General features: G+C 40.4%; 1 protein-coding gene across 7 annotated transcripts; it reads left to right on the forward strand.

Annotated features, from left to right (window-relative positions):
• The first annotated feature begins 1,313 nt into the window (after positions 1-1,313).
• LOC136432294 (REST corepressor 3-like) lies at positions 1,314-26,229 on the forward strand. Of its 7 annotated transcripts, none has more exons than XM_066423482.1 (16): positions 1,314-1,496; positions 5,134-5,190; positions 13,254-13,337; positions 15,305-15,357; positions 16,001-16,079; positions 16,697-16,779; positions 17,811-17,935; positions 18,730-18,826; positions 19,512-19,642; positions 20,362-20,397; positions 20,661-20,868; positions 21,970-22,053; positions 22,630-22,687; positions 23,066-23,181; positions 24,081-24,218; positions 24,531-26,229. In XM_066423482.1, exons 1-16 carry the CDS (start codon positions 1,448-1,450, stop codon positions 24,852-24,854), a joined length of 1,722 nt encoding a protein of 573 aa, XP_066279579.1. In that variant the 5' UTR covers positions 1,314-1,447; the 3' UTR covers positions 24,855-26,229. The 7 variants fall into 7 exon arrangements, with proteins under 7 accessions (XP_066279579.1, XP_066279582.1, XP_066279575.1 ...); XM_066423485.1 differs by lacking the exon at positions 18,730-18,826 and adding an exon at positions 18,304-18,379 and having other exon boundaries at positions 1,325-1,496; XM_066423478.1 differs by lacking the exon at positions 1,314-1,496 and adding an exon at positions 4,771-5,031.
• The last annotated feature ends 245 nt before the right edge of the window (positions 26,230-26,474 follow it).

Here is a 26,474-nt window from a genome sequence, read left to right on the forward strand (position 1 = left end):
GAAAGAAATTAAGTTATTGAATGAATGAATGAATGATGAATAATGAATGAAAAAAGAAACAACAAAAACATTATGTACATATGAGGAAAGTCACTGAGTAGTCATTTATATTTATTTCAACAACTCGGATACTGAATCACACACACACGCACGCACACACACACACACGTGACGTAAATCAACTATTTACGTCCTTGGCTAAATCATAAATGTAGCACCATACCTTACAGCTAAACATCAACCAAAACCTTTCAAATGTCGGCGATCCCTTTCCTCGTCTTTTTCGCAGAAAATAGAGTGCGTTGTTTTGAGATCAAAGGCACGTGTTTTGCGAATAGTGTCCAGTGTTTACAAATGACTCATACATGATAACAATGGTCATGCTGGTAAACCAACAGATCATCATGATGTCTTCAAAGTAGGAAGAAAACCTGACAGAGAACATTCAAGATTCCTCAAGGCACGCCAAGATGTTCACAATGGTTAACTTTAATATCAAGGCTGAACTTCGATACATTTCCTGCATATTCACATAAGAAATGCTCCATATAGATGGATTGTTTTTCAAAAGAATCCATAAAGATGGAGTCGATTAAGACCAACGCAGTTCAAAGTCAGACCAACAATCCTCAGATAACCTATGACTATGTACATTCATAGTGTCTATACCTCCCGACTAACATTGTAGTTCTTCTTCTTTCGGTTAAGGCAGCCGCCTTCAACGTGGCGAAGATTTTGCTGCCTTTGATCTCAGTGACATAACAGTTATATACGATATAATGGATATGTATCAAATTCTATTTCTTGTGTCATTGTTTTTGTCGTGGTTTTCTTTGTTCCGCTTGACACTTTGTTGTGTTGCTTTTTAATCTTGTTAACGGGGACTATGTAAATAGAATTCTAGATTCTATAGAAAACCGATCTTAGCTTGATTACTAGTAATTTCCCACCCGATGAAGCGTTTATTGTCACTGTGTGAATTGAAAGTTTTTGTCCCCGACAATGTTATTGTTTTTGTTTGCCACAACAAAGAATCAAATTGGTTAAAGGTGCACAATCACTTTTAAAAACGAAATCTGTCTTCAGTACAACGTGTGTATCTACGCACATACCACCTGCCGATTGCCAGCAGCAATGCATATTGCGGCCATTTGTGTGGCACCCCTGAACAATGTGATTTCAAATATATGTCCAAATATATTTCTGGGAAGGTCCAATGGGCCATGACCTTCGCGAAAGATTCTACTCGACTGAATAAACCTGTTTACAAGTAACAAAAGAACTCCCCACCGAACCGAGTACTTCAATATAACGCGAACCAATCATAGTGTGAGCCACGGGCCTCATTGATATGCAGGCAGTGATTCATCAATATGAATAAGGCCGCGGTCCAGCTGTCTCTTGTGGCAGACTTTTCTGTTGTTTGGTGAGTCAAGAGGAAAGCAAGATGACCGTCGTGAGATCTCCACCGAAAGCAAAACGCTCCGCTTTCGCAGGTATACTTTAAACCAAGCGTTACTTTCTTCTTATTGTCTAAGATGTAACGTTACATGTGTATATAAGTAATATATGTACCATATATGTGTAACATAGCTCAACTTGCCATAAGATACAGTTTAAGTAACAGTTTGAAATTGCACATGCGTTGTTATAAGAGTGGTGGGGCAAGTTGGATGAAATCAGTCTTGCATGGACAACGGTCATAACCTCCTTGGTCATAACCACAGCAAACATGCATGAGTGAAATTTAAAGTTGCTCAGTTTCCATAAAGACATTCGCCATTATGTACCCTGTGTGGAACAATTTCATCACCGGCATTGATTGACGTATTGAGTGACTCATTATTCATGTTCATGATTATGTCAACAGGGGTCAAAGGTCCCGCATCTGTTGTATACGTAGCATTTCGCCATACATAATTATAGTTCTACGGGGCTATAACACATAGTCTCTGTAACCAGATGTAACACGTCCTGTCTCGTCGTGGACTGTTCTTCTACCTCTTGGTAGGGTTCCAATGAATAACACCACTCCAGTATGCACTTTCTGATGGTTTATTCCTAAGCTGGACAGACGCTCTCTTAGTCTGCCAGGTAGTCTCTTGAGGTCTTACTCTTAGGCATGCGTGTTAGTCTATATGTTCCACGCAAGCTCCACCAAGCAAAACAGAGGCAACGGAAGTACTACAATAGAGGAGCTAGAGACATGCCACCTCTAAACGTTGGAGATACAGTTCGATGTGAACCCAACACGCACAGAACAAACCAGTGGAAACGCGGAAAAGTTGTAGCAGATCTTGGCGGAAGATCATACGAAGTGGAGACAGAAGATGGTGGAAAATATCGTCGTAACAGAAGACACCTACGACAATCAAAAGAAACACCAACAGTTGCAGACGACATGGAGATTGAGAACCACACTCCGGCTGAAACAACAATGGCAACGACACCAGCAGCAGAGCCGACTGTAGAAGGTGCAGTTGAACAGCAAACAACAACGCGATCCGGTCGAACAGTGAGACCACCAGCCCACCTGAAAGATTACGTACGCGAATAGATTTGCATGAAGCATAATACTAACTCGAGGACAGTACTAACCAATTGATTAACTAACTCAGAGAGAACTGCAAGGAAAACACAAGGACTCTAAAGCACACAAAGAGTGCCAAAGAACTCTAAGGCCAAAGATATGGATAACACTGTATAAGATCTGACATTAAGAGTTGAGAAATGTATAATCTGAGAACTTAACTAAAGAAAAGGGGATGTAACCAGATGTAACATGTGTGCTAGTTTAGCAACATTAACATATAGACTAACACGCATGCCTAAGAGTAAGACCTCAAGAGACTACCTGGCAGACTAAGAGAGCGTCTGTCCAGCTTAGGAATAAACCATCAGAAAGTGCATACTGGAGTGGTGTTATTCATTGGAACCCTACCAAGAGGTAGAAGAACAGTCCACGACGAGACAGGACGTGTTACAGTCTCCAGGGACACAAACTATGACTGTGAACGCAACACCCACGGTCTATGGATGGGAATATCTTTCGTCAACAAATCCTCGGACCATACCTACCGGTTATACTGAAGCACTCCCGGTGACACCCATTCAAAACAACAAAGAATTGCCCCCCAGAAATTGTTTTCTCCCCCGAGAATTTTGATCAAAATTGTATTTTTGAACCGTAAGGATTTACGGAAAACGGTGAGTAGGCTCTGACCAGACATCCACGACAGTTAAACTTGAGGATCAATTTTGTGTTTCGACTATATGCGATTTTTAAACGGCAATCAGATAGACGCAAGCTAAACAGGAGGGTAAGACCCCATAGGGTCTCCTATAATTTACCAGATGACAGAAATATGCCAACTTCGTCATCAGAACCAGATCTTACCATCAAATCAACCGATTACAAACTGAAATGTGTTCATAACATGGTCATCGTGAACTGAAGAAAAGGTGGAAAATGTGTATAATTTCCCGACCAATGTACTAGTAGGCAGGGTTAGTTTGGCTCAGCCTGCATTGTTTACTGACAGCACATAAAACGTTAGAGTGTAAAATGAGGACAGATATTCACGTTCTCTTCACAAACAGTTGTCTGCATTTCTTCTACAACAACCCACATGAGTTGCAACCTAGCCGACTTGGACGATAATCTCGCACGAATCTATGATTGCGTGGATATTGGTCAGTATGTGGGGCCCCTTTTGGGGGGTACACTGACACCCCACGTCTGCATCAAATAACCCATTGTGTGCCCCACATCCCTCCCTTGACGAACCAGTTCACCTTACGCATTGGACATGCTCATTGGTATTTTACAGCTACCGAGTTAGCAAGATTTTTTTACAATAGCTATTTTTGGAACAAATCTATTGATATGTAGTGGGTTCTGCAAAATACAATGTTGCGGGCATTTTGAAATTAAATCATTTTTACTCAGCCGATCGAATAAACTCTCACCCAACCAGCTCTTTTGTTTGATACACCGACTTTGTTATTACTGTTTGTAAGACAATATGAGAATTCATAATCATCTAACCCAACGGATCGAAAAAGATAATTGTCTTGGCATATAAGACTCCCAGTCGAAATGCTGATCATGACTTGAAGGGAAAACCAGGGTTGCACCCAAACATGTGCACAGTGAACAAGGGCGTTTAAGAACAAGGGAGCAACCGTTACTGCTTACATTAGTGCAGTCACGCATACGACCGGCACAGGGTGCCTAAAACAGACAAATCAGTACTATGGTACCACGTAACTGTCATATTAGAGGTAGTAGGGTTACGGCAAGGGCACAACAAAGGCGTCTTGTGGCTGGTAAACTCGTACATCGAACCCACCCAATGTGGTCATGAATGGATCTCCCCGCAGCTTTGTGCGTTGTGCTGAATTTAGCTCTTTGGCATCCACGAAAAAACAAGGGTATAACACGATTTGTACTCTTTCTGCTATCCCAACATGTACCAATCCGATACTTGAAGCAAAAACTTGATTTTTTCCACATCTTGCCGATTTCGACACACGACGACGATTTTGGACTTTATGTACACACCACATTACGGCACGGATTGGTAACATGCGCGTAAGAAAGTAGTTCTGCCAGAAAACACAAATCCACCGACTAAGCACCGAAATTTTGCTCAGAAAATTTTAAAATGACACAAGGTTAAAATTTATGCGCTGACCTTTGTAAGTTTACCACTGGAAAGTTATGTAAACAGTAACTATGAGCGGAACGGGTCTTCGAGAGTATCCCTCCGCCTACAGACTATTCAGATGTGGAGAGTCGCCCGGCGGATGTGGCACGCTCGAACAAAGTTGAAAATTTTATTGTCTCTTCGGCTATTTCCGGACATTTTTCTCGGGCAGGAAAGGCCGACATTCGCGTTATACCGTCAAGTGGAGCCACCATGGTCGGTAGAAACGTTGATATATTGAGTCCGCGGACACGGGGGGATGCCCCGTCGGGGGCCAGCAATGGGCACGTATCGGACGACAGTAGCAGTGACGAGGAGCATGGTAAAACCACCCGTTCTGCACCCCTCACATCTTCTTGTCTTTGTCTCACCACTTTTGAAGAAGAAAAAAAGTGTTAACCAATGTCTTGTTTTCTGTTCACAGAGGCTGGCATGCGGGTTGGACATGATTTCCAAGCATCAATTCCCGAATGGAAACCTGGTATTGTGTTTTTTCTTCTATTATTCTTGTGTAAATGTGACCTTTTATGACTTTAGGGAATAGAAGTTTAGGTTCAAGGTCATTTTGTGGGGAGATAAAACAGAGTTATCTGAGTATCATTCTCCAAAGGCGGTCATTAGCGAGGAAACGTCGAACACTTCCACAGTCATAAAAATTGGCTTTCATAATGGCTTCATAAGGTAAAGAAGTGTGCACCTTTGGGGCCTTGCCCTCCACCTGCCTATGGAGGCTCATTTGCATATTTCCTTCTTTGTCAAAAACACTGAGATTAGCTCAAATAGAGTTGGCCTTGTATGTCTAAACTGCCTCTGCTAAATCCTTAGATACTATCTGATGATTTCCCCCCACTTAGACAACTGAATGTTGGTTGAGTCTATTATTCCGAGGTCCTTGATTTGATATGCTAACCCCATTTTAGGACATGGTCAGAGCCTCAGTGCCCTTTTGCACAAATGCATGTCAAAACACATGCTGGTTTAAAAAAGTGCAATATTCGCAATGATTTTCAGCTTCGTGGTAAGAGGTAATGGCAAATCCCTTGGTAATGCTGACTTGGCAATTCGCCAATGTGACGACATCTCTGTCCCAAAATTTTTACCGTCGCCAAGACGGTTATATTTTCTGTGCTGTTTATTAGTATGTGTTTGTGTCCACCATTACTTGAGAAGCCGTGGATGGATCTTTTTGATATTTAGTAGGTGGGTAGGGTTTGGGAAAACAACGGTCAAGTTCGATAACGGGCCTCCTAGCGGGTTTCTAAGGTAGTGCATCGGAACTTCCGTGTTTGATATCTGGTGTTCTCTACTTTCTATGGTCATGATTTTTGAGTGGTAGATACTAAGATAGCTCTTGTTTACCTATGTGGCTTTAAGATCATTTTGAAGTCTGAAAATAATTTTTTTTCAAATCCTTTCTTAAAGTACTTTTGTATTTTGTTTGGGACAGGGACATATGCCACAATAGATAAAAGTTCTTGCTCAAATGCCATTTCCTTTGCATATCTGAATTTTTCACCTGGTTTGGTGAAGGTACTGTAAATGCAGAAATGTTTGCGGTGGTTTTTTGTTCGCGATTTTCGCGGCGACCGTTTCACCGCGAACTTAAAGCCACCGCAATCACTTTTGTCTAATACTATAGCATTATGTAACTACAGCGCTGCCGCGAAAGTAAAACCACCGCGAACACTCCATTTTCGCCTTAACGAAATAAAAATCACGTGAACTTAAATGCATTAACAGTATTTGACCCCATTAGGGACGTGGGCACTAGATAATTTTTTTCATGGGGTTTCAATTTTGGCTAGCCAGTTTCAGTTTCAATTGTTACAATGTACAGTCGAAGTTGACTCTTTAAAGGAAATGGTCAGAAAATTTTTTTATTTAACATTATCGTGGCGAATATTCCCCAGAATCGATTACTCTCCTTGTTTACATTAGTCAGCCAGAAGTTTTGCCCTTGCCAAGATTTGAACTTTGCGCTGTAGCACTCTGTTTTCAACCGGAGGTGCCGCCATGGTATGGCCACGTCCGGGCATTTTTCAGCCAGGCGAACGCAATCATGACATATGAACGCAATCATGACATATGCACACTTCAAATGTCCATGTGTTCAAGATATTTCTGAAAAGCCCTCAATGTCACCATTTAAAAGAAACATAGTGGTCTATAGATAACCATCATAATTATATGAGTTGACTTGACTAGTTTTCTAGTGCAGGGTGCGAAATACCTGGTTGCACATTGCACAGTGCAACAATATTTCGGTTTGTGCAAGTTAATTCCAAACCCAGGTAGCGCAGTGTGCAACCTTATATTTTGAGCCAAAGATCTCAATCGGAGCCCTGGAAGCTCACAAAAACAGTGTCACTCTCATAACATTCGGTAAATCTTCAATTGAAATAAAGAAATCAACACTTTTTCGTTTTAAACCATCAAAAACCCTTCATAGATCGTGGAATTTGAGCTGAAAAAGACGAAAACACACTGCCCCCGGTTACACTGCCCTCGGTTAAACAAGATGTTGTTAGGTCAATAGGAACACAATACTACTAGTATCTAATTTATGTTTTGAAATATTAGTAGTATTGTACGCTACATACGAGCTTGATTTGAAGAAATCGGTGAATGTTGCTGGAGCAACCTGAAATTTGGATGTGCAACCTAGCCTTTGCCCTAGGTTGCAACATGGGCAACCTGGCTCAAAAAAGTATTTCGCACCCTGTAGTGGGCAAAATGATCCATACTTGAAGAAGGATCATGGTCAGGCTTCAGACAGCATGTTTAATATTTGGATTTGTGTGCTTCCAAGCATGAAAACAAGCTTGGTAACCATACCATCAGGGGCTCCTCAGTATCTCTACAGTGCTGGGAGGCCTGTCCCCCCAGGAAGATTAGTGCACACCAGGGAATTTTTTATGTGGTTGGTCTCAATTTCTGCTGGAAAGATAGGCTGTTAGAGAAAGACCATTGCTTTGTAGGACTTGAGTGGTAAAACTCCCCTGAGCAGAATGTGTACTAGGCTACCTGTGAACAGGTTAATAAATTTTACCTTGTAAAGATAACTTTGATGATTTTATGTAATTCATAATTGGACCACTCTAATTCAGTGTGAAGCATACTCTGTGGTGGTTGACTCTTGCAATGCATTAGGGGCATTTGTGAATACACCGTAATGTGTTAGGGGAGTGAAGGAGAATTCTTGCTTAATTAGTATTGATGTAGACTCCGGTGAGATAAGCTTCCTAAGGTTGAATATATACATTTTTTCCTTACAAAACAGGCTATTTGGTACGTACAGTATTTCTTAAATAAAAAGAATACGGTCATATCTCTCTAGCACTCGATTTCTTTGCCCTTGACTCAGCCTTGTTTAGATCAGGATGGATCTGATACTAGGCCAATTCAATTTGTTGTCTCTCGGATTAAAAAAGATAAAGTCGAACTGCAAGATCTACGAGGCTTCTTAAGTTGAATATTCTGTATGGCTATGGGATTGAAGATACAAAATGTGAGCGTAACTCTACTGACCATTCCTTGGTTGTTTTTTATGCACATCTTTTTGTTTTTGTCACTATTCATAAAATCAATGTTATGTAAAATTTGGAAATGTGACCCTGTCCCCTTAGGGCCCCTTCCGATTTCTTTTCTTAGTTATTATCTAGCCTCAACTTGATGAATTTACATAGAATGCACATGTAGTATAACTTGGCTCTTGGAAAGATGACATACTGCAATATTGATTGATGTAATTTGATTCTGATTAGTGTATGATAAACACATTATGTAAAGTGCCCTCTAAACTAATGTACCATAATTAAGTATAGGTTTCAAGTTTGGAAGCTTCAGGCAATTTTCTAGCAATGTCAGCCCTTAAAATCAATATATATCTGACTCAAAATGCCCTGACTGTACCTTTGTAGCTTATGAAATACTCTATCAAAATGCAGTCTTTTCTGTCTTGTTTCTTACAAACTGAACCTCCTGTATGTTTGTCACTTTATTTAGAAGGATTCAAATGACCCTGCCGGCTACTTTTCATTGACGTCATCAGGGAGGAGACTAGGGTAAAACGAATACTCAGTCAAATGTTGACCAAAGTGACATACAGTATTATTGTTACATGTGTGTCCTCCCTGTGATGTAAGAAGAAGTCTGAACTTGTTTATTTATTGCTGGAGGTTATACTATTTGTTGATGCCTTGCTATCTCCAAACAGATGTTTGGAAGGGAAGGTGGTAACGGTTTCTGGCAGTCAGATCTTGCCAACGTCTGCTTGGAGATTAGCTTCCTTGATCTCTTGACTCTTGTGACCTTTTGAACGGACATTACTGTATATTCAGTACAGTGAGTACACACAGCATGTAGCTTGTGTGGTATCTGGCATCTTGGATACCAGCTCCTTACTGGCAGGTCTTCAGCCACCTCAGTTTTAGCAGCAGAACCAGCGTACATCACCGGCAATCCGATCGTCTTTGTGTTCACACTTGTTTTTCGATCAGATTGGATTCCATCCTCCCAAACTACCTCCTGGAGGTAGATTGCAAATAATCCGATCCAGGGAAAACCAATCCAATTGGGAGCGTTCACACTGCAAAAATCAATCGCAATCATTTCTATCGCACTAAATGTTTAATCCGATTAATTTTTTTTTAGTGTGAACGGGGTCTTACCAAAGAAGGCACTAATTTGCATCATTTATATCTAATAATGTTCAAGTTTACTTGACTTTGACTTGTCTGCAAGAATGAAATGCCCATCAGTTACCACTACAGGATTGTACTTTTTACTTATCAATTATGCAAATTAGGTCATTTGCATAATTGGTATCAATTTTCCTCTCTATCTTATGATGCAAAAAACAAAACGGTTTGATTCGTTTTGGCTACAGTCCGACCTGAAATGGTTTACATTTTGGGTTCACGGTGCAAACTTGCACCCACGCTCAAAATAGTTTACATTGATTTGTATTTGAATTTATTGACAATGAAGACGATCGCGAGTCATTACACTGGATCAGCCTATAGGCAGCTCTCGCTGGTAACGGCTGACCCACAAAATACAAGCAAACACACAACTTATACACATAACCTGCAGTATCGATTTGCATAATGAAATCTATCCGGGTGAGTCTGTTGTGATCCCACACTGCCTTGTACTTGGTCTTCGATTGGAACTTAACTGCTGCTCTGTTAAAACTGCGCCTTCATGGCGGAGATTTCTTCATTCGCCCCTGGTTCAGATATACTAGTATGCCACCAAGTTTCCTCTGGATTGTCTGATTCCCCAGAATATAAATCAGGACTCCCGTGCTTTCTCAGCCGACCAGTTAGAAATTGAGTTGGTGATTTTACGATTCAAGCTCGATACTAGCTGCGAAAATCCGAACAACTTCATTTCTAATACTCCATCAGGAGGTCCCTCCGTCCCGGAGTAACAATACCTCCCTGTGAATTAGTAGTCTCTCCCGTTGGCCCCAGGACTACTTCAAGTCTGACCTTTGTGGTGACACAGTGTATTCAAATAACTACAAATACACAAGAACATGCATGTAAGAGAGTCACACCGAAAACAAAGCTTTTACTGGTACTGGTACTAGGGCAATGATATAAGATATGTATTATTTGGCAGTTGGCCCTTGGCCATTTTTTTTATAAGACAGAACTTGCTGGAAGGGCCATGCACTTAAACCATAGAGGTGTTAATGAATCTCCCCTAAAACAGATGATGTGGCCCAGATGCATTTCTTCCCTAGTGTTACTTGTATGAATAACAATTTCAAGGCTTGATTCTACCCACCAACAGTCAGTCCAGTCTATGTCTCAGGCATTTATAACTAGATCGTGCCTGTACGTATGCGTATTAAAAACTGTTTATATCAATCAAACAAGCAATTTAGAAAGGCTCAGAGATTGACTTTATGGACATTTTAGAATTCTATTGAAATTGCCCACACATAGCCTCAGCTGCGTACCAGATCATACCATATACAGAGATTTAAAGGCCATGTTGTTTGGACAATCAAGATATGATGCTTAAGAGTCTCAAAATGTAGATTTTTTTTGTTTTATTGTGTAGAAATAAAGCTTAAATCATAATGATTTTATTGTGCATACAACAGTCCGATGTTTAAATGGTGAACTTGAGTGGTTTGCCCTTACTGAAGAATGAATGTATTTAACTTCACCAATTTCACCAATTTAATCTCTTCGTTTTCATACTCACCCTATCTTTAGGGAAGTATTTAGATTTTCCCGATCTGGAAAAAGGATGACCATGTAGAATATGTATAAACCCCCAAACGCTCATATTTTGACACCAATAATTGTAGGATTCCCTAGTCTTGTCAGATTTTCCATTCATTAATCAATGTATTCATGGAAAATATTTGAGACCCAAGAAATTCACAGTGGTGTTGCCTCAATAGCAAAAAGTAGCAAAATAGCAAAAATAGCAATCTGTAACTGTAAATGTGAATCATGATTTGACGCCAGCTTGGACAGGTGGTGGTGGCATTGTCGTCCATCTTGTCTGTGAGAACAAAAACATGTCTCCCTGCACCTGTTGTGTGAAATTGGAGAGCAGAGGCTATTTATGGCTCACATAATAGATACAAAAGTAAAGTCACCATGCAGCTGACCACAAAGTTTGGGTACTCTTGCTTGAATATGCAGCTATCTAGATAGGGACCTCGGGTGTAATCTCAGGGGTTTGCGTGCAATGGCACAGTGGCCTCGCCACGGCAGGCGTTTTCAACCAAGCACACCAAGTGATCACAGCCTACTCTTTTTGACAAGTGTGTTTTTTTATGTGTAGAAGTTTCATACTTGAAGCCAATGCTTAGAGATGCCTCATACATTATCACACACTATCTAAAATGATTAATGCAATTCTTACAACATGTCCAAGCTGGGGCTGACCCTAGGATTGAACTCCCGCCCACCAATCAACGGAATTTGATTCAGCAGCGGAGTTGCATTACCCCTTGTGCCATGGGAACATGTCTTCAGTAGTCTTAAAAAGATAGTAATTGGGCAGTCATTAAATTGAGATCACAGATTTTCAGGGATCTCCCTAAAGAATGGTACAGTGGCGCTCCTCCATCCTGTTCTAATCCCAGCTCCATCCTGTTGATTTTCAAAGTTAGGGTATTTTTTCCAATTTTTACCCAGCAAAGCCTGTAATTTTGCTCAAAACTAGAAATTTCAGGTGTAAAGCTGAAGTTGCAGAAAATAACTTCCATTATGTCTGAAAAAGGCAAAATCCGCTCTCCTTTTGAGAGTTGTGCACCCCCTACCGACCCCCCCCTCGCGACACGTATCCTGTGCCCGGCACCCTCCCCCCATCCTGCTATATATTTCTGGGGAGATCCCTGGATTTTGATACAAAGATTTCAGCTCTGAGAGGCAAGGCATTATGTAGCAGCAATGGTGTGAAATATCCTACATTTGCTCTCAAATGTTGGCCTCGTAGTTCATGCCCATTATCTTTGTAAAAGCCTGGTGTACGTGTATGCTTTCCTTTCATCATCCAAGATCTTAGGGGCCTCAGGTGAAAAGTAAGGTTAAAGAAGCCTCCCAGCAAGTCAGGATTGTAGATATGCCATTGGCTTATTGACCTTATATGGTATGTCTTTGATGGTGCCCCCAAAGAGGTTGGCTGACAGGCATAAATGCATGGGAAAATTGTTTACCCCAATCACTATATGTAGACTTCTGTTTTACACCTTGCTAGATACCTGCTAACTATAAAATATATCATTTCTTGCTATATGGTAAAAGCTTAGAGAAGTGAATGGAACCAAGGATTTTTTGGTTATAGAGAAATCCAACACTGTGTTTTGAGCCTGCCCAGAAGCTATTTGTCAATGACAGAGGCTTATGCCAAATGTCCACAGGATCAGGCTATATTTGGTTCTGGGCAGTTTACCGATCACATGACCTTGCTGCAAAATATTGTAGACTGTCCAAATTTCATGAAATATTGTATGTAAGAAAAATTATTAAGGGCATTAAAGGGTTATGCAAGGTTTCCCAGATTACTAAGGTTAGTAGAATCAAGGTTAATATTTTAACCTCCTTGGTAGAATATACCACGATGCCAATGAACTTTTGCATCCTGGTAATATTTGCCAGCAAATGCAGGATAGCTTCCTATTCAAATTTTCCAACTCTACCACTTATAGTTAAATATGAGTTAGTGTGTAAATGAAATCATTCACATGAATATTTTCGAGTAGTACTGCAACAAGGGTTAAATAGAAAATTTATATTCACACTATACTGGTATAAGAATTAGATAGGAATGAATATTGTAACATTATGGATATGTGAATAACAGGATTGTCACATTATTTGTAGAAGAATAAGTAGTTTATTTTGCTATTTTGTATGTATGATGTGTTTGACTCTTGCCTTTACATGCATAAAGTGAGTAAATATTGTCATTGTCATCCTGCGGTTTACTTAAACTGATATTTGTACGACTGTATTGCTAATTGTTGATGTTGTTGTAAATTTGTTGTTGTTGTTGTTGTTACAATTGCAGAGTCTATGAAGGAAGACCCTCCCCAGCTGAGACATGATGCACTGTTGGTGTGGGCCCCATGCATGGACGTCTCTGATACAAAATGTAAGACCAGCTTTTGCTTTGGCTCTTCCTATTTTTCAAGGCTCATTTAATAACTACGCTAGCCACATTAGCAGTTTCTACTCAAAAGTTGTTTTTCCTGTCTGGTATTCATTTAAAATTAATGTATTTCAACTCACAAGGGTGTTGGTTTTGTTAGACTAAAACTTAAAAGAAGAGGTCTTTCTTCTGAGTTGAAAAGGTATGGGATGTTCATTGCCTGTGTGTGCCCCAGGAAAATGGGAAAAAAGGACATGGATAAAAGTTTAATACAGTTGTAACAGTGGGGATCAACCTCCACTAACTGACCAGTCTAACTGGTCCGGACCTTTTAGCCTAGTGGTAAGCGTGTTGAATTCCCAAGCCGTGCGTATTGGGATCGGCGTGAGTTCGTATCCCGGGAGCGGCGTACTCGCCCCTTTGGGTTTTTACACAGTTTTGAAGCAACATAATTTTCCCTCTGAATCAATATTTACAGACCTCTGGTAACACCCAGCAGGCAGGTCACAAGGCTTTCATGCAAATTGTGGTCAATGAAATCTTATTGATTTGGTGGTCATTAGGCATTGTGGAGAGGGGAGGGCATGTGAGGACAATCACTGTTTCATGGGTAATGATATGACAATACCTTATTAAGTGTAATGTAGTACAAAGACATGTTGAATGCAACAGAATGAGACTTTGGTTGGTTGAATTCCTTGCATAGTCTTAGGCCGGGGGAAAAATGTTGTGTTTCTACTGACCATACTGACCCTGGCAAAAGCATGCCGTGACATAACATTTTCTGAGCGATGGAAAATCGTAGAATCATTTTCCGACATGTTCTACAACCGGTGCAATGGCCTAATGGGTAGAGTGTTCTCCTTGCATACGGTAGGTGGTGAGTTTGATCCCCGGCCGAGTCATTTCACCGTGAACTTAAAACCACCGCGAACATTTTTGTCCAATACTGTAGCAGTGTGTGATTAAAGCGCTGCCGCAAACTTAAAACCACTGCGAACACTCCGTTTTCATCTTAGCACGAAATAAAAACCATGCGAACTTAAATGCATTTACAGTACTGCTTTCTCTGCTTAGCACTCAGCATTTAGGAAAGAGTATGGTAGTTAAACACACAACACTACCAGTGGACTAGCCCCCTGCTGTAGTGATTGCACAAAGTTGTGTGGCCCTGGCTACTGAAATGGAGATGGGCACCACCCTATGCACCATCTGGTGCGGGAGGACTTAAACTTTTTTAAAAACTCTACACTGTAAATCTGTAGAATTAAAATACCAATGTACCAATGTAGGAGGGGTTCTATCGATAGAGCCTCCTAGGTTTGTCATTGTTAAACAGTATGTGTTGGATCACTTGGCTGAAATCTAAAAAGGAAAAAAGAAAGAGAATCCCTACCTTCCGTCCCTCCTTTTTTCAGGAGTCTGAATGGAAACACAGCATTAATTTTCCTAGGCCTTAGCGTTACTTTGATGAAAGCCATAACCACATGATCTGAGTCAATTGTGCTCATGTATTAAAATAGCATATTGTCGGCCAAACTTGGTATCATTTCAAAGGTCGCGTGGTAAGTATTTCAAAGCTGATGACTATTTTCAAATATCGTATTTTGTTGGGGAGTTATCAGTGTTTAAAGGTTAACCCTGACTTCTCAACTTCCCTAACTCTAATTGCTAAATGCTTGTAAATTTGTGGCCGTTTTGATTTTGTGGTAGGCAGAAAATGGAGTATTCACAGTGTTTTAAGTGTGTGGTTGAAATAATTGGGGAGGCAGACAAAAGAGAGAACCGAGAACACTAAACAATGACCCGCTGAAGATTTCAGCATTTATAGAAAATGATAAAAGAACACAACATTTTTAAGGGAATACAAATCTGTTTAGTTTAATGATCTTTAAGTTTAATCATAGAATTTGGTACATTGTACTTGCATTGGTCTTCTAGCTCAAAGAAATTCCTTCTTTTTTTCTCAGTGGATGAATATATCAACATAGCCAAGGAAAAACATGGATACAATACAGAACAGGTAAGGGTCAGTTACTAGTATTACAGTACATGTAGTATGATTGTTCCAATTTTAGTACATTTACGAATATGTGCGATTTAAACACAGATGTGGACTTTTCAAGGAATGTAGGAAATTATGGTTCCTGTAAGTTGTGATACAACCTAAATAAGTTTGTTTGTAACATTACTCAATTCAATTGTTGTTAGTGATCAGGGCTCGAAATAGTGGGTGTATGTGCACCTGTGTGCACCCAAAATTGGAGCTGTGCACCTAATTTTTGACTGTGGGTGCACCAGTGCACCTACATATTTTTGTACTCTTTAGGGTAAAGGTTCTCTTGTACACTAGCATACAGAATCTTGAAATGTAAGTATCAGAAAAAGCAATAGAACCTTTTGTTGTACTTGATGTATTTGATGTATTGCTTGGTTGAAATTTGAAATCTGGATAGAAGTACAGATTGAAGTTCTAAAAGAGGCAGTATCGTCAAACTTATGTTTTGATGACATTCAACTTTCAACAATTTTATGTGGTGCACCCAAAATCTTTTCTGTGCACCTGATTTTTTGGGTTGGGTGCACCAGTGCACCTATTTCCAAAAATGAATTTCGAGCCCTGGTGATATATGTTCTAAATCTGACTGTATATTTGTATATATTAGGCCCTGGGAATGCTGTTTTGGCACAAGCACAACATCGAAAAGTCTCTGGCAGACCTGCCCAACTTTACCCCATTCCCAGGTAGGCTCTTGTAGATGCTCTACAGGTTACCTTGTTCTCACTCAGATAGATACTCAAGAATCTTAATTTGATTGGTAGCGTACTATTTTTTTCCACTGATGAAAACATTGTGTGTTTGCCTAGGAGCTATGTAGACTGTGAAACAACTTAAATATGTTTGTAGAAAGTAAATAATTCAAGAACGGAACCACGTTATGCCCCATTCCCTGACGCGGTGGCTGTTGAGCGACAGTTGATCAACCAAACCTCTCATTAAATGTTCAAACGAGTAACATTGATTAAGAAGTGTGTTTTGTACGTTTTTTTGTGTTTTGGGGTCTTTCAAATGGTACTTTAACTTCAAGCAGTTTTTTCAATGTACAGAGGCATAGGTTGTACAAATCCAATTTTGGTCATTCAGTGGCATTCATCCAGTGGAAGGGGAGCCTTAGAACTAAATGAGAAGTATTGTTGGCCTCTACCAGGCTCCAGAGGCGGCTGGAAAGAGTAGAAATTGGCCAAATAGACAGATAACATGCCAGTGGAACGCAGTTGGCTGCCTCTGGAGACTGGTAGAGGCTTAAGTATTGTTAAAGGATTGTTGTTAATGGTGTTACCTCTTTATCCAATCCTGACAGATGAATGGACAGTGGAAGACAAAGTATTGTTTGAACAAGCCTTCAGCTTTCATGGGAAAAGTTTCATCCGTATACAGCAGATGGTAGGTCCATGCTATATACATATATGCATTGAAGTACTATCTTCAGAAATATCGCCCTTGTATTATATGATATGTATATTTACATGTCTGAAAGTGAATGTGACACCAGAATCATACCATTTAGTAAAATAATAAGCTATTTTGCCACATTGCTGTAGACATGACATTAAAATATCTTCAGTAAGTTCTGAGGAAACATTTATATAAAGATGCTCATTTTTGTTTGTTCACCTGTTACCAGTGTGGCTTTATTATATTGATTACCTCTCATCTCATCTCTGATGAATGCATGCAAAATTGCAAAATCAATTTCTGCATCTTGAATAGCAAAAGGTGGGGTTACATTAGTATTAGATATGCAACATTTACACCAAACCTCTAAAATTGTTTGTGCCTTGTGTTTGAAAATGTACCTTTCAACAACTGTGGATATCAAGGACAACTCCAATGCTGAAAATTAGGAAATTTCCACCGATACTACCAACTCTTTGCAACAGATGGTCGGCCATTTCTCAGGCCATCGTGTATAATGACTATGGACAACCAATTATTGAATGAAGTCCCCAGGGGTCAATTTACATTGGTTCTTGTAGTGTGGACTTCTTGTCTTGGTAAAGTTAAATGCTGTTCTGTTTGACGTGGACGTCCCAAGGGCGTGTCTACAAGGTTCTTGCATGGCTCAAGTCAGATGAGATGGATGTTGCTGACACTTAATGGATTTGATTGATTGATTCATCGAAGAGATAAAGATCCATAAATGACTTTATCCATCTGCAGGATTGATTAGCAACTATGGTTATTCCTGTTTATGACAGTGCGTACATTACTGTAGATCTTTACGTTTTTGCAGTCACTTCCAGCAATTACACTGTGTTGCTGCGATTGTTTCATATTTAACAGTAAACTTTTGTGATGCAAAACACAAGTGCTGTGAACTCAATGTACAGAAACTTGCATTCAAAAACAGAAAATGTTGGAAAAAGGTCAAGCTGTGATATTGATGGTATGTTTTTGTAATTTTTCCCTTGTAGCTGCCAGACAAGTCTATTGCCAGTCTAGTGAAATATTACTACTCCTGGAAGAAAACTCGGACGAGAACCAGTCTGATGGACAGACAGGCACGCAAACTGGCAAGTCAGAAGGACCAGAGCGACAGGTAACATTCGTGTGGAGGGAAATTAGGATTACATGCAGTACATATATGTCTGTAGTGCTTCTTTACAGAAGCACCATCTAGTGATCTAGTTTCAAACTGCAACCTATGGAAATCTTTATGATATGGTAATCAGAATGTGTTTTATGTGACAGTTGTTGTTGTAATGCATTTCACTAATTACAGTTGTACAAGTATTAGTATGACACCCTCTAGCGAACAACCTTATGCATTGGTAATTTTTGCTACAGATTATTATCTGTTATATGAGACAGAATTAAAGTTCTAAAGATAAAATGAAACAACAGATGGAGCCAACCATATAAAGTTCTTCCCCCATTTGAATTGTCCTGACCAAAACTTTGTTGCAGCGATGAAGATGGTGAAATGGACAACGGCAGCGATAGTGACTTTGATCCAGAAAAGGAAGGCAAAGGGGGAAATACTGTAAGTTATACCATGACCTGCTGTCCTCCCCCTTCCCAATCCTGACAAACACCACAGCTTAGATCCCTCGATATGACTTTTGTACCATTCAGTCCAAGAAGTACATATTACAGAGGTTTCAATTGTTTCTAAATCAGGAATTAATTGTGGTTATATTTGAGAAGAAAACATGTATGAGAAAATGTAACAAAGCACCTTTCCTTTATAACCAAATTTTTTATTGAGGAAGGAAAAAGAAGTAGAAATTCTCGACTGGACTGAGTAAAACAAACGACTCAACAAGGGCCCCAAGCTGTGGTGGTGTCCGATCATCCTCGGTGTAGCCTTAACGTCCAGGTTTGGTTTTTCAGTGAGAGTGAGTCCTCCTCGTCATCAGATATGGATAATGACAGCGACAGTGACTTTGACCCCGAAAAAGAGTCAGTGATGTTTAGATCAAGTTCAGTAGTAAGTGCAGGGACGTTGGTGTATGGTTTTGTTCCAGTTTGGAGTTCATACCAGTTCTGGTTTTGTTCTTTTCTACTGAGACAGCGCACTCCAGAATAACAAGCCTGTCATGTTGATGGACAAGCATCTTGATACGAGTGTTACCAAGTTGTGCATGTCTCAAGAAAAGTGTTGAAGAGATATAACAAAACCAAGGCCCATGTTTTGTTTCGGGCCAGAGCAGTGGCATTTTCAGCTTTACCAGTTGTTCTGCCTCTGGTTTTGAATCCTAGAATGTTGATTCTTCTGCTACACAAAGAAAATTGACATTTGTTGTATTCCTACAATGACAAGTTGCCGTTTTGTGCATTCAGTTTATTTTTGTTCATGCACTTTGAAATGTTGTTCAGAACAGTTTGTTAACTCATTAAAGGCACATGTATTCTGCTTAATCACTAATGAACTTAATGCCATGTTTATGGGAAATTTTCTAACAAAAGTATTAATGAAATCAAGTTGAAATTCTTGTAGAAGCATGTGCCACATGTATTTTTGCTTATTAACAGTACATGATATTCAGGCTAATAGTGATTTTGTTTTCTGTGTTTTAAATTTACTGTTTCAAATATGTCACTCTTACCTCACAATGTCCATGCTGTTGTCGGTATGGCATATTTTGACTAGCAGGTGTTATTTTCCTCCACAGAACAATGGGAAGGAGAGTGGTGCATGTGCCAACTGCCAGACTACCAGCTCCCAACTCCACTCCACTCCCAAAGGCTCGGTCTGTAACTCGTGTTACCAGTACTGGAGGTATGGAGGCTTTCTTCCATCCAGGTGAACATCTCACAGCAGCCTGTCACAGTTACAGTTCCAACATACGACACGATAAGGCTCCATTTCATCTCCCAAATGGTGTCACCAAAAAAAAGTGTCAAGCATTGATAAACAAAAGTTGTCTTGCATCCAAAGTTTGACAGATTAATTGAAGTGAGAGAATTTCTCGTTTGGACAAAACATTCTTTGGCCATGTCTTCTTTGGTAATCCCTCTATTGGTCTTAAGTTGGAACTTGTGTTACTGAGATTGCAGGCTGCTAATATTTGTTACTTGGTGTATAAGCGTTTTTGTCGATATAAAGAAACATGTCAGTGTTTAAAACAATTGTAAGAAGTGTAGAATTGTCATTACTTTGAAATCATTGTGTGTATTTATTTGTACCACATAGGTATAATTACAACACTGACATTATGACAGCGTTTCGACCATCCACATTTAACATGTATCACCAAGCTGCAATTTGCAATCACGTTAAGCTTCATTGCTTGTGCCGTGATCAGATCACGTTGGATCAAATTGGATTACATTGCTGTTGATGAGTAGCCAGCTGAATATGTACTTGTCATGTCTAACCAATCTTCATACAGTAATGTCCCCAAGTTGACGACATTACATGCAAGGTTGGAAACAGAAACTTGGCGTCACACACCCTTGGGATGCACAATGAATTTGACTTGACCTTGCACTTGCATTCTGTACTTTGTACATCTGTATTAGAACTCAAGTGGTTCAGAGAACATCCAATTACGGAATGTAAGTGGAATTCTTATCATTGGTAAATGTAGTATGGTATACGCAAAATCACTGCACAGGGGTATGTTTCCACACCATTGGAAGATGCAGGCATTTGATTTCACATGGAACCGTTTTTTTTGTATTTCAAATCTGAGGCGTTTAAAGCTACCTTTCTTTTTGTTAGCCTCAAATAGCATTTTTGGCAATACTATAGAGGCAAAGCTGTCCTCAGCAGAGCAGAGCTGGTAGTAACCTTGTGCCTTGTTCTTTCGCTTGTCTAGGAGAACGGGAGTGATGCGTGCAGGAGGGCCGATGAAAAGCGAGATGTCCATGAAGACAAGTCGCCACATGCCCCTGCGCGGGCGAAGGAAGGCTCCGCGAGGCATGTACATGAACCAGGAAGACCTACTGGCCATCTCAGCCTCGCCGACCGCAGCAGAGGCACTGCTCAGACAGCTGGACACAGAATTGGTCTCCTCCAAGAGACAGGTACGAATGTGAAGGATTAATGAATGAGAAAATGATTGAATGAGTGAATGGCAAAACTGGCGGAGGCAGTTTTTGCTAGTCTCCAAGCAGACCTACGGGTTGGCAAAGACCGTATCCAACTGGCAGAAGGACTTTTTATAGCCAACCCAAGTCTCATAGCCAACCCAAGGTCTGCCACAACTCAAACAGGGCGGAGCATTTCTATTCAATAAAGGCGTCGCTGCCCCTCCTCGTTGTAATGCTAACAGCCGTACGAATGTCCGGGGTACTAATCTTTTTATGACCGATTTCTGGGACAAGCGCAGTCACCCGCGCAAGTCCCAGTGGGAGGTTCGCGCCTTGTAAGTCCTCACAATAGTACAGTGTTTCCTTCACCCATGTTACCCATCGGTGATGTTTGAGGCATCATCAGAACCATTCTTACAAAAACACAAAAACATTCGTAGGGAATGTTTACTGTTTCAGGTTCAATCCAACACTCGGACAGCCCCCAACCCCTTGCATGTAACGTTAGTTGCAAGCGGCACGTGCCGTCGGAGTTAAACCTTATAAGCTAAACCTTTCTTTTGCGAAACAAAACACGCCACGAAGTAAATTATACTCTAGATATTGCTATAAAAACTCCTTCTGCAAGTTAGATACGGTCTTTGCAGCCGTTGGGTCTCCGTTGGAGACTAGACAGGCCGACCTGGCGCGGCCCTGCACCCCCGTGCGGGCGGAGAGTAATCAACTCATAAACACAAGCAGTTTGAATAGGTAACAATTAGATGTTAATAGCCTTTGTTCAGACCGACTTGTGGCAGACCTTGGGTTGGCTATGAGACTTGGGTTGGCTATAAAAAGTCCTTCTGCCAGTTGGATACGGTCTTTGCCAACCCGTAGGTCTGCTTGGAGTTTTTGCAGTTAACCTCACAATGTACTGGACATTGAAAACATATATTGTAAGCAAATTCAAGTTACCGGTATCACTTCAACTTGTGTAAAATGTGGTAGCTGGAAAGACGGAAATGTGAAAATTAGAAAAAAAAACAGTTTTATGTAAGTCTTTTGGAATGTGAAATGCTTTACTTATCTTACCTGTTTTGATGTTTGTGACTTCAGGTTCAGCAGAACAAGCAGCACCTCAGCATGTCCAGCCAGCTGAAATTCACTACAGGTAGCATTGATGAGTTCCGCCCACCAGAGGTGAGTAGGAGTGGCAGTTAGTTTGTTCCTTTAGACCCTTGTAGGGCCCAGTGGCACATAGGGCAGCAAGTCTCCTTGCTGTTTCAGTAGCAGGGGGGTATATTTGTACAGGGAGCAGTTGCTTGCCCTTCCCCTTTAACGTGCTTGAGGCACCTCCTCAAGCATGGGACCCCATTTTACATACCTTTCAAAAGACGTTCTGACCCAGAATTGAACCGGGTCTTCCCAGTTGGCAACTAATTGGAACTAGAAGCTCAACTGTGATGCTGCTATCAGTTGAGCTACATGGACATTCCTAGTAGTAGTGCCTACATAATGATGAGACTTTTATATTCGTCTTTAGAACTCAAGCCTAAGTGTTTATTATATTGATTTAGGTTGATAGCTGGTCCTGTCCTAGCCACGCTGAAAATACTAACGAGGATGAATCTGACTAACACTAAGACTGACTGGAAATGATAACATTATTATTATTATGTGACTCACATCATATGGTGTCAAAGTGCTGGGAAAAGGTTAAATCATTATAGATTTGTGGCTTATGTTCTTATCTTTGTGTTTTCCTCTAATTTTCAGAGCAATCAACGAATCAAGGCTCAGTGGACAAACCAGGAGCTATTACTAGCTGTTCAAGGTACATAATATTAGACCAGTTTGATTGGAGGGATAACTGACCTTCTTTCTTTCTGGGCAAAGCTAAGCAAACGACATATAGTTCACAAACGAGAAGTCGTCATGTACAGTTTGTCTGATGGATCAAAAATAGTTTCGGTATTCTGTCATTTTCACAGACAAAATTGGCATGACAAATATGAAAAAAAGTTAGTCAAATGATGCCAGGAGGTGTGAACAGGCTTGCAGAGAGGACTGAAAAAAATCAGGCAAATCTTGTGCCATAGAAAACAAACCATATAACACAAGAATCGATCTTACCAGGAGTGAATGTGATGAAAGACTCCATCTTACTTATCTGCCTCCATGTTAAATACTTCTGTTGTTGTTCTGAATCTAGGAGTGCGGAAGTATGGGAAGGACTTCCAGGCCATTGCGGAGGTCGTGGGCAATAAGACAGTCAGCCAGTGCAAGAACTTCTTTGTGAACTATCGGAGACGTTTCAACCTGCAGCAGGTTTGTGGTGCACATATGTTCAAGCTGTAAGACTTCAGGTCTTTCCTGAGGTTATCCAAGGAGGTTAAAACAACCTCCTTGGGTTATCCTACAATTAAAGGAATCCTAAACCCCAGAGGGGAGAGTTATTTACCAATTTTAGGAAGTAGAAATGAATACGTTTTACAGTATATGATTAAGCACCCACTAGTCTTGTGCGCATCAAAAAGCATTCAGTATTCTACTAAATTCCCCAGGTGACCCTCTATTTTCTAATTAATTAGATTAAACAACCTCAGCCTATGGCTTGATACAATGTGCCTGACAAGACCTGACAAAAGTTAGATTACAAAAAGAATTTCAGGGGTGATACGAAAAACTGGTCTTGTTATGTCTTCTTTTATATCTTATATCTTAACAACTGGCCTTCTTATTGTGCTTATTGCCCCTCATTTATGCCAAATACATTCACGGTGAAGAAAGTGTGTATATGTATAGGGAATACATGGGTAGGGTTTGCACGGGTTTAGTGAGTATCATATTGTTTTAAAAAACACACCTTGTTAATTCACCACAAGCGGAATTCTGTAAAAAGTTGGCTGATTATGTATTCATTGGATACATTATCTAGTGGAAAATAACACAGTTTAGGACTCCTTTATCTGTAGAGTTTTCTGCCTTGAAATGAAAGAGTGCAATGTTCTTATGTTCTCATCATTGCACAAAGTGTTGGTGGGATAGGCAGGTTATTGAAAATAAACATGTCAGTGAAAGGCATTAATGCATGTCTCCTAACCCTTGACTTGGTCAAGGCAACTAACTGATATGCCAGCACACACATGTGCATACCTGTAGTGAATGTGTATCCCCCATAGGTGTATGATTAGTAGGCCTAACGTAATGTTTCGGTGTGTGTTCAGGTGTATGATGAGTGGGAGGCTGAGCAGGGTGAGGACGTGGTGAGGAGACAGAACCGGGACAACTCCAGATCCTCCTCTCCAGCCAGCAGGGACAGCAAGGACAGCAGCAAGGAGGACGAGGACAGCAGAGATGATGAGGTAATGAAACTAAGTCCCTAGTCGGGCTGTCTCCTGCTTTAATTTTTTTGTCCCTTTCATTGTTTGTTAGCCCAATGTTGTTGTTAGTCTTTGTCGATAACTGTCATATCAAGGTTATAAAATACATTCATCAATTTCATGCCATCAAGTTCAGATTTTTTGGACAGTGAATTTTTTTCCAGAACGGAGGGACGGGTCCTGGATGCAGCCCTGTTCCCTTGTCTTATAGATTTGTGAAATTTTCCTTCCATCTATTTGGTTGTTAGTTGTAAGTGTGCATGTTTTGTAAACCTTCCTGTTGTTGGTTCACAGGTCCAGATCACGGCTGTTTCCAGCCCCACAGCAACACCCACCACCCAGGCGGCTTCTGCTCCTAGTGCCCCGCCCAACGTGGCCAGCGCTCCCCCGCCTCTCATGAGGCCGCGCCAGCCCACACCCACGGCCGCACCCGTGCACAGACCGCCGCCCCCGCTCCAGCAGCAGGCCAGGTTTGTACCCAGCGGGGCGCGCCCCATCCTCCAGCAGCCGCCGCCTCTCATCCGCCCCTCCCAGCCCGCCGCCATGGTGCGCAGCCGTCCTCCCGTAGTCACCGCACCACCACAGCTGGTAGGGGGGCAGCCGCATTCAACCCAGTAACATCCACCTCCACACACAATACATTCTCCACCCACCAATGTAGTGTCATGCTTCCTTATGGTATTTTCTGCATGAAATCATTGCGTATATCATAGCATATAAAACAATCTGTTCTTTGAATGTTGTCTATAACATTTTCAAGACCAATTTATCGTGCTAGCCAGGCCACTATCAATGATATCATTGAAATCTGTATAAAAGGCTGTCCTTGGGCATGGTGGAAATTTATTTATCAGGCTCCTTTTGTGTGAGGGCAATTATAACATGTAAGCCATTCTGACACCAAAGGCTTTATTTATTTACCTATGAATATGATTGTAAAGTGTGAATTTTTGATTAAGACCACTCTTTGCCGAGTGTGCAGATTTGTGACAATGGTTTGTTTAGTATAGGGCAACCAATACCAGGGGTGAAAATATAATGTTATTCAAAGTAAAATTGGGTTGCCTAGTCTTGGTAGAGATTGTCATCTATTCTTGTCAATGTTGTTGAAGTGAAAAAATGCAATGTCAGCTTTATGTTCTAGTTGGTTCACTTTTGTAGCTTATAACCTTAACTGGAGACAGGAAACTTTGGTATATTTATGTCATTTCTATATTATTGTAGCATTTATAAGACTTGTTAAAAATGTATGATCTACTTCATAACTATGGCCTCAAAGAGAATTAGATTATTTGAGCTTGCGCTGACACATTTCAATGTACAATTCTTATCAATCTTACATAATGATTAGGGCTTGATCTGTGCTTCTACTTTTTTCTGAAGACTACAGATTTTAATAATGATGATACATGTATATGTAGTATCTTCAACATGCTGTTGTATTGTACAGTTATTATGTGTTTGGAAAGGGCATTTTAGTTGATATATTGCACGCTATCTGTTTCATTGTTGTTTTCCTGTACTTAAAATAATCAGACACCAGTTAAGTTGAGTGGATACCGTTTGATGTATTATGCTTGTTCCTTAGGATTGTTAATAGGTTCATATTGCAGCAAACATGAAAGTAACACTGGATGGTATGAAGAATCCCATAGTACAGTACTAGTGTTCTTTATTTCTGCAAGTACATGTATAGGCAATATTTGTGATGTAAAACTCCCTCAAATAAAAAAAATGGCCATTTCCAGTGCTTCAGAACAGATCTATGATCTGGTAGTCATTTAGTATGCAATAGTGGAGAGAACAAATTTTATCTCTCATGATTCAATGTATCTTCAGTAAATGTTATTTATTTTATCCTTCCATGCAAACTGTTGACATTGATTAATGCTGTTTTCTGTGCTGTTGACTCCTATGTTTAATGTTTTGTACATTTTGAATGGACAATGTTGAATATTTCCTGTTTCTTCAATTAAAGTTACACAATCGTAAATGATCTGAATTTTGTGCTCACTATTGGCTCGTTCTTTGAAATGTGCAAAATGCTGTCACCAGTGTTTGTGACTTTACAGATTACAAATCACAGGCAACATCAATGTTTTCATTTTCCCACAACTGTTTTATGTTTTATGAAGGCTTCATCATATTAATATTAGTTGATGGCTTGGAAGAAAGTACAGCCATGGATGGGATTCCACCCCCTGAAAAACAGCTATCCCGAGAGGACATGAAGAATCA

The sequence above is a fragment of the Branchiostoma lanceolatum genome, chromosome 4 (genome assembly GCF_035083965.1).
Source record: "Branchiostoma lanceolatum isolate klBraLanc5 chromosome 4, klBraLanc5.hap2, whole genome shotgun sequence".
In the NCBI taxonomy this organism is placed as follows: Eukaryota; Metazoa; Chordata; class Leptocardii; order Amphioxiformes; family Branchiostomatidae; genus Branchiostoma; species Branchiostoma lanceolatum.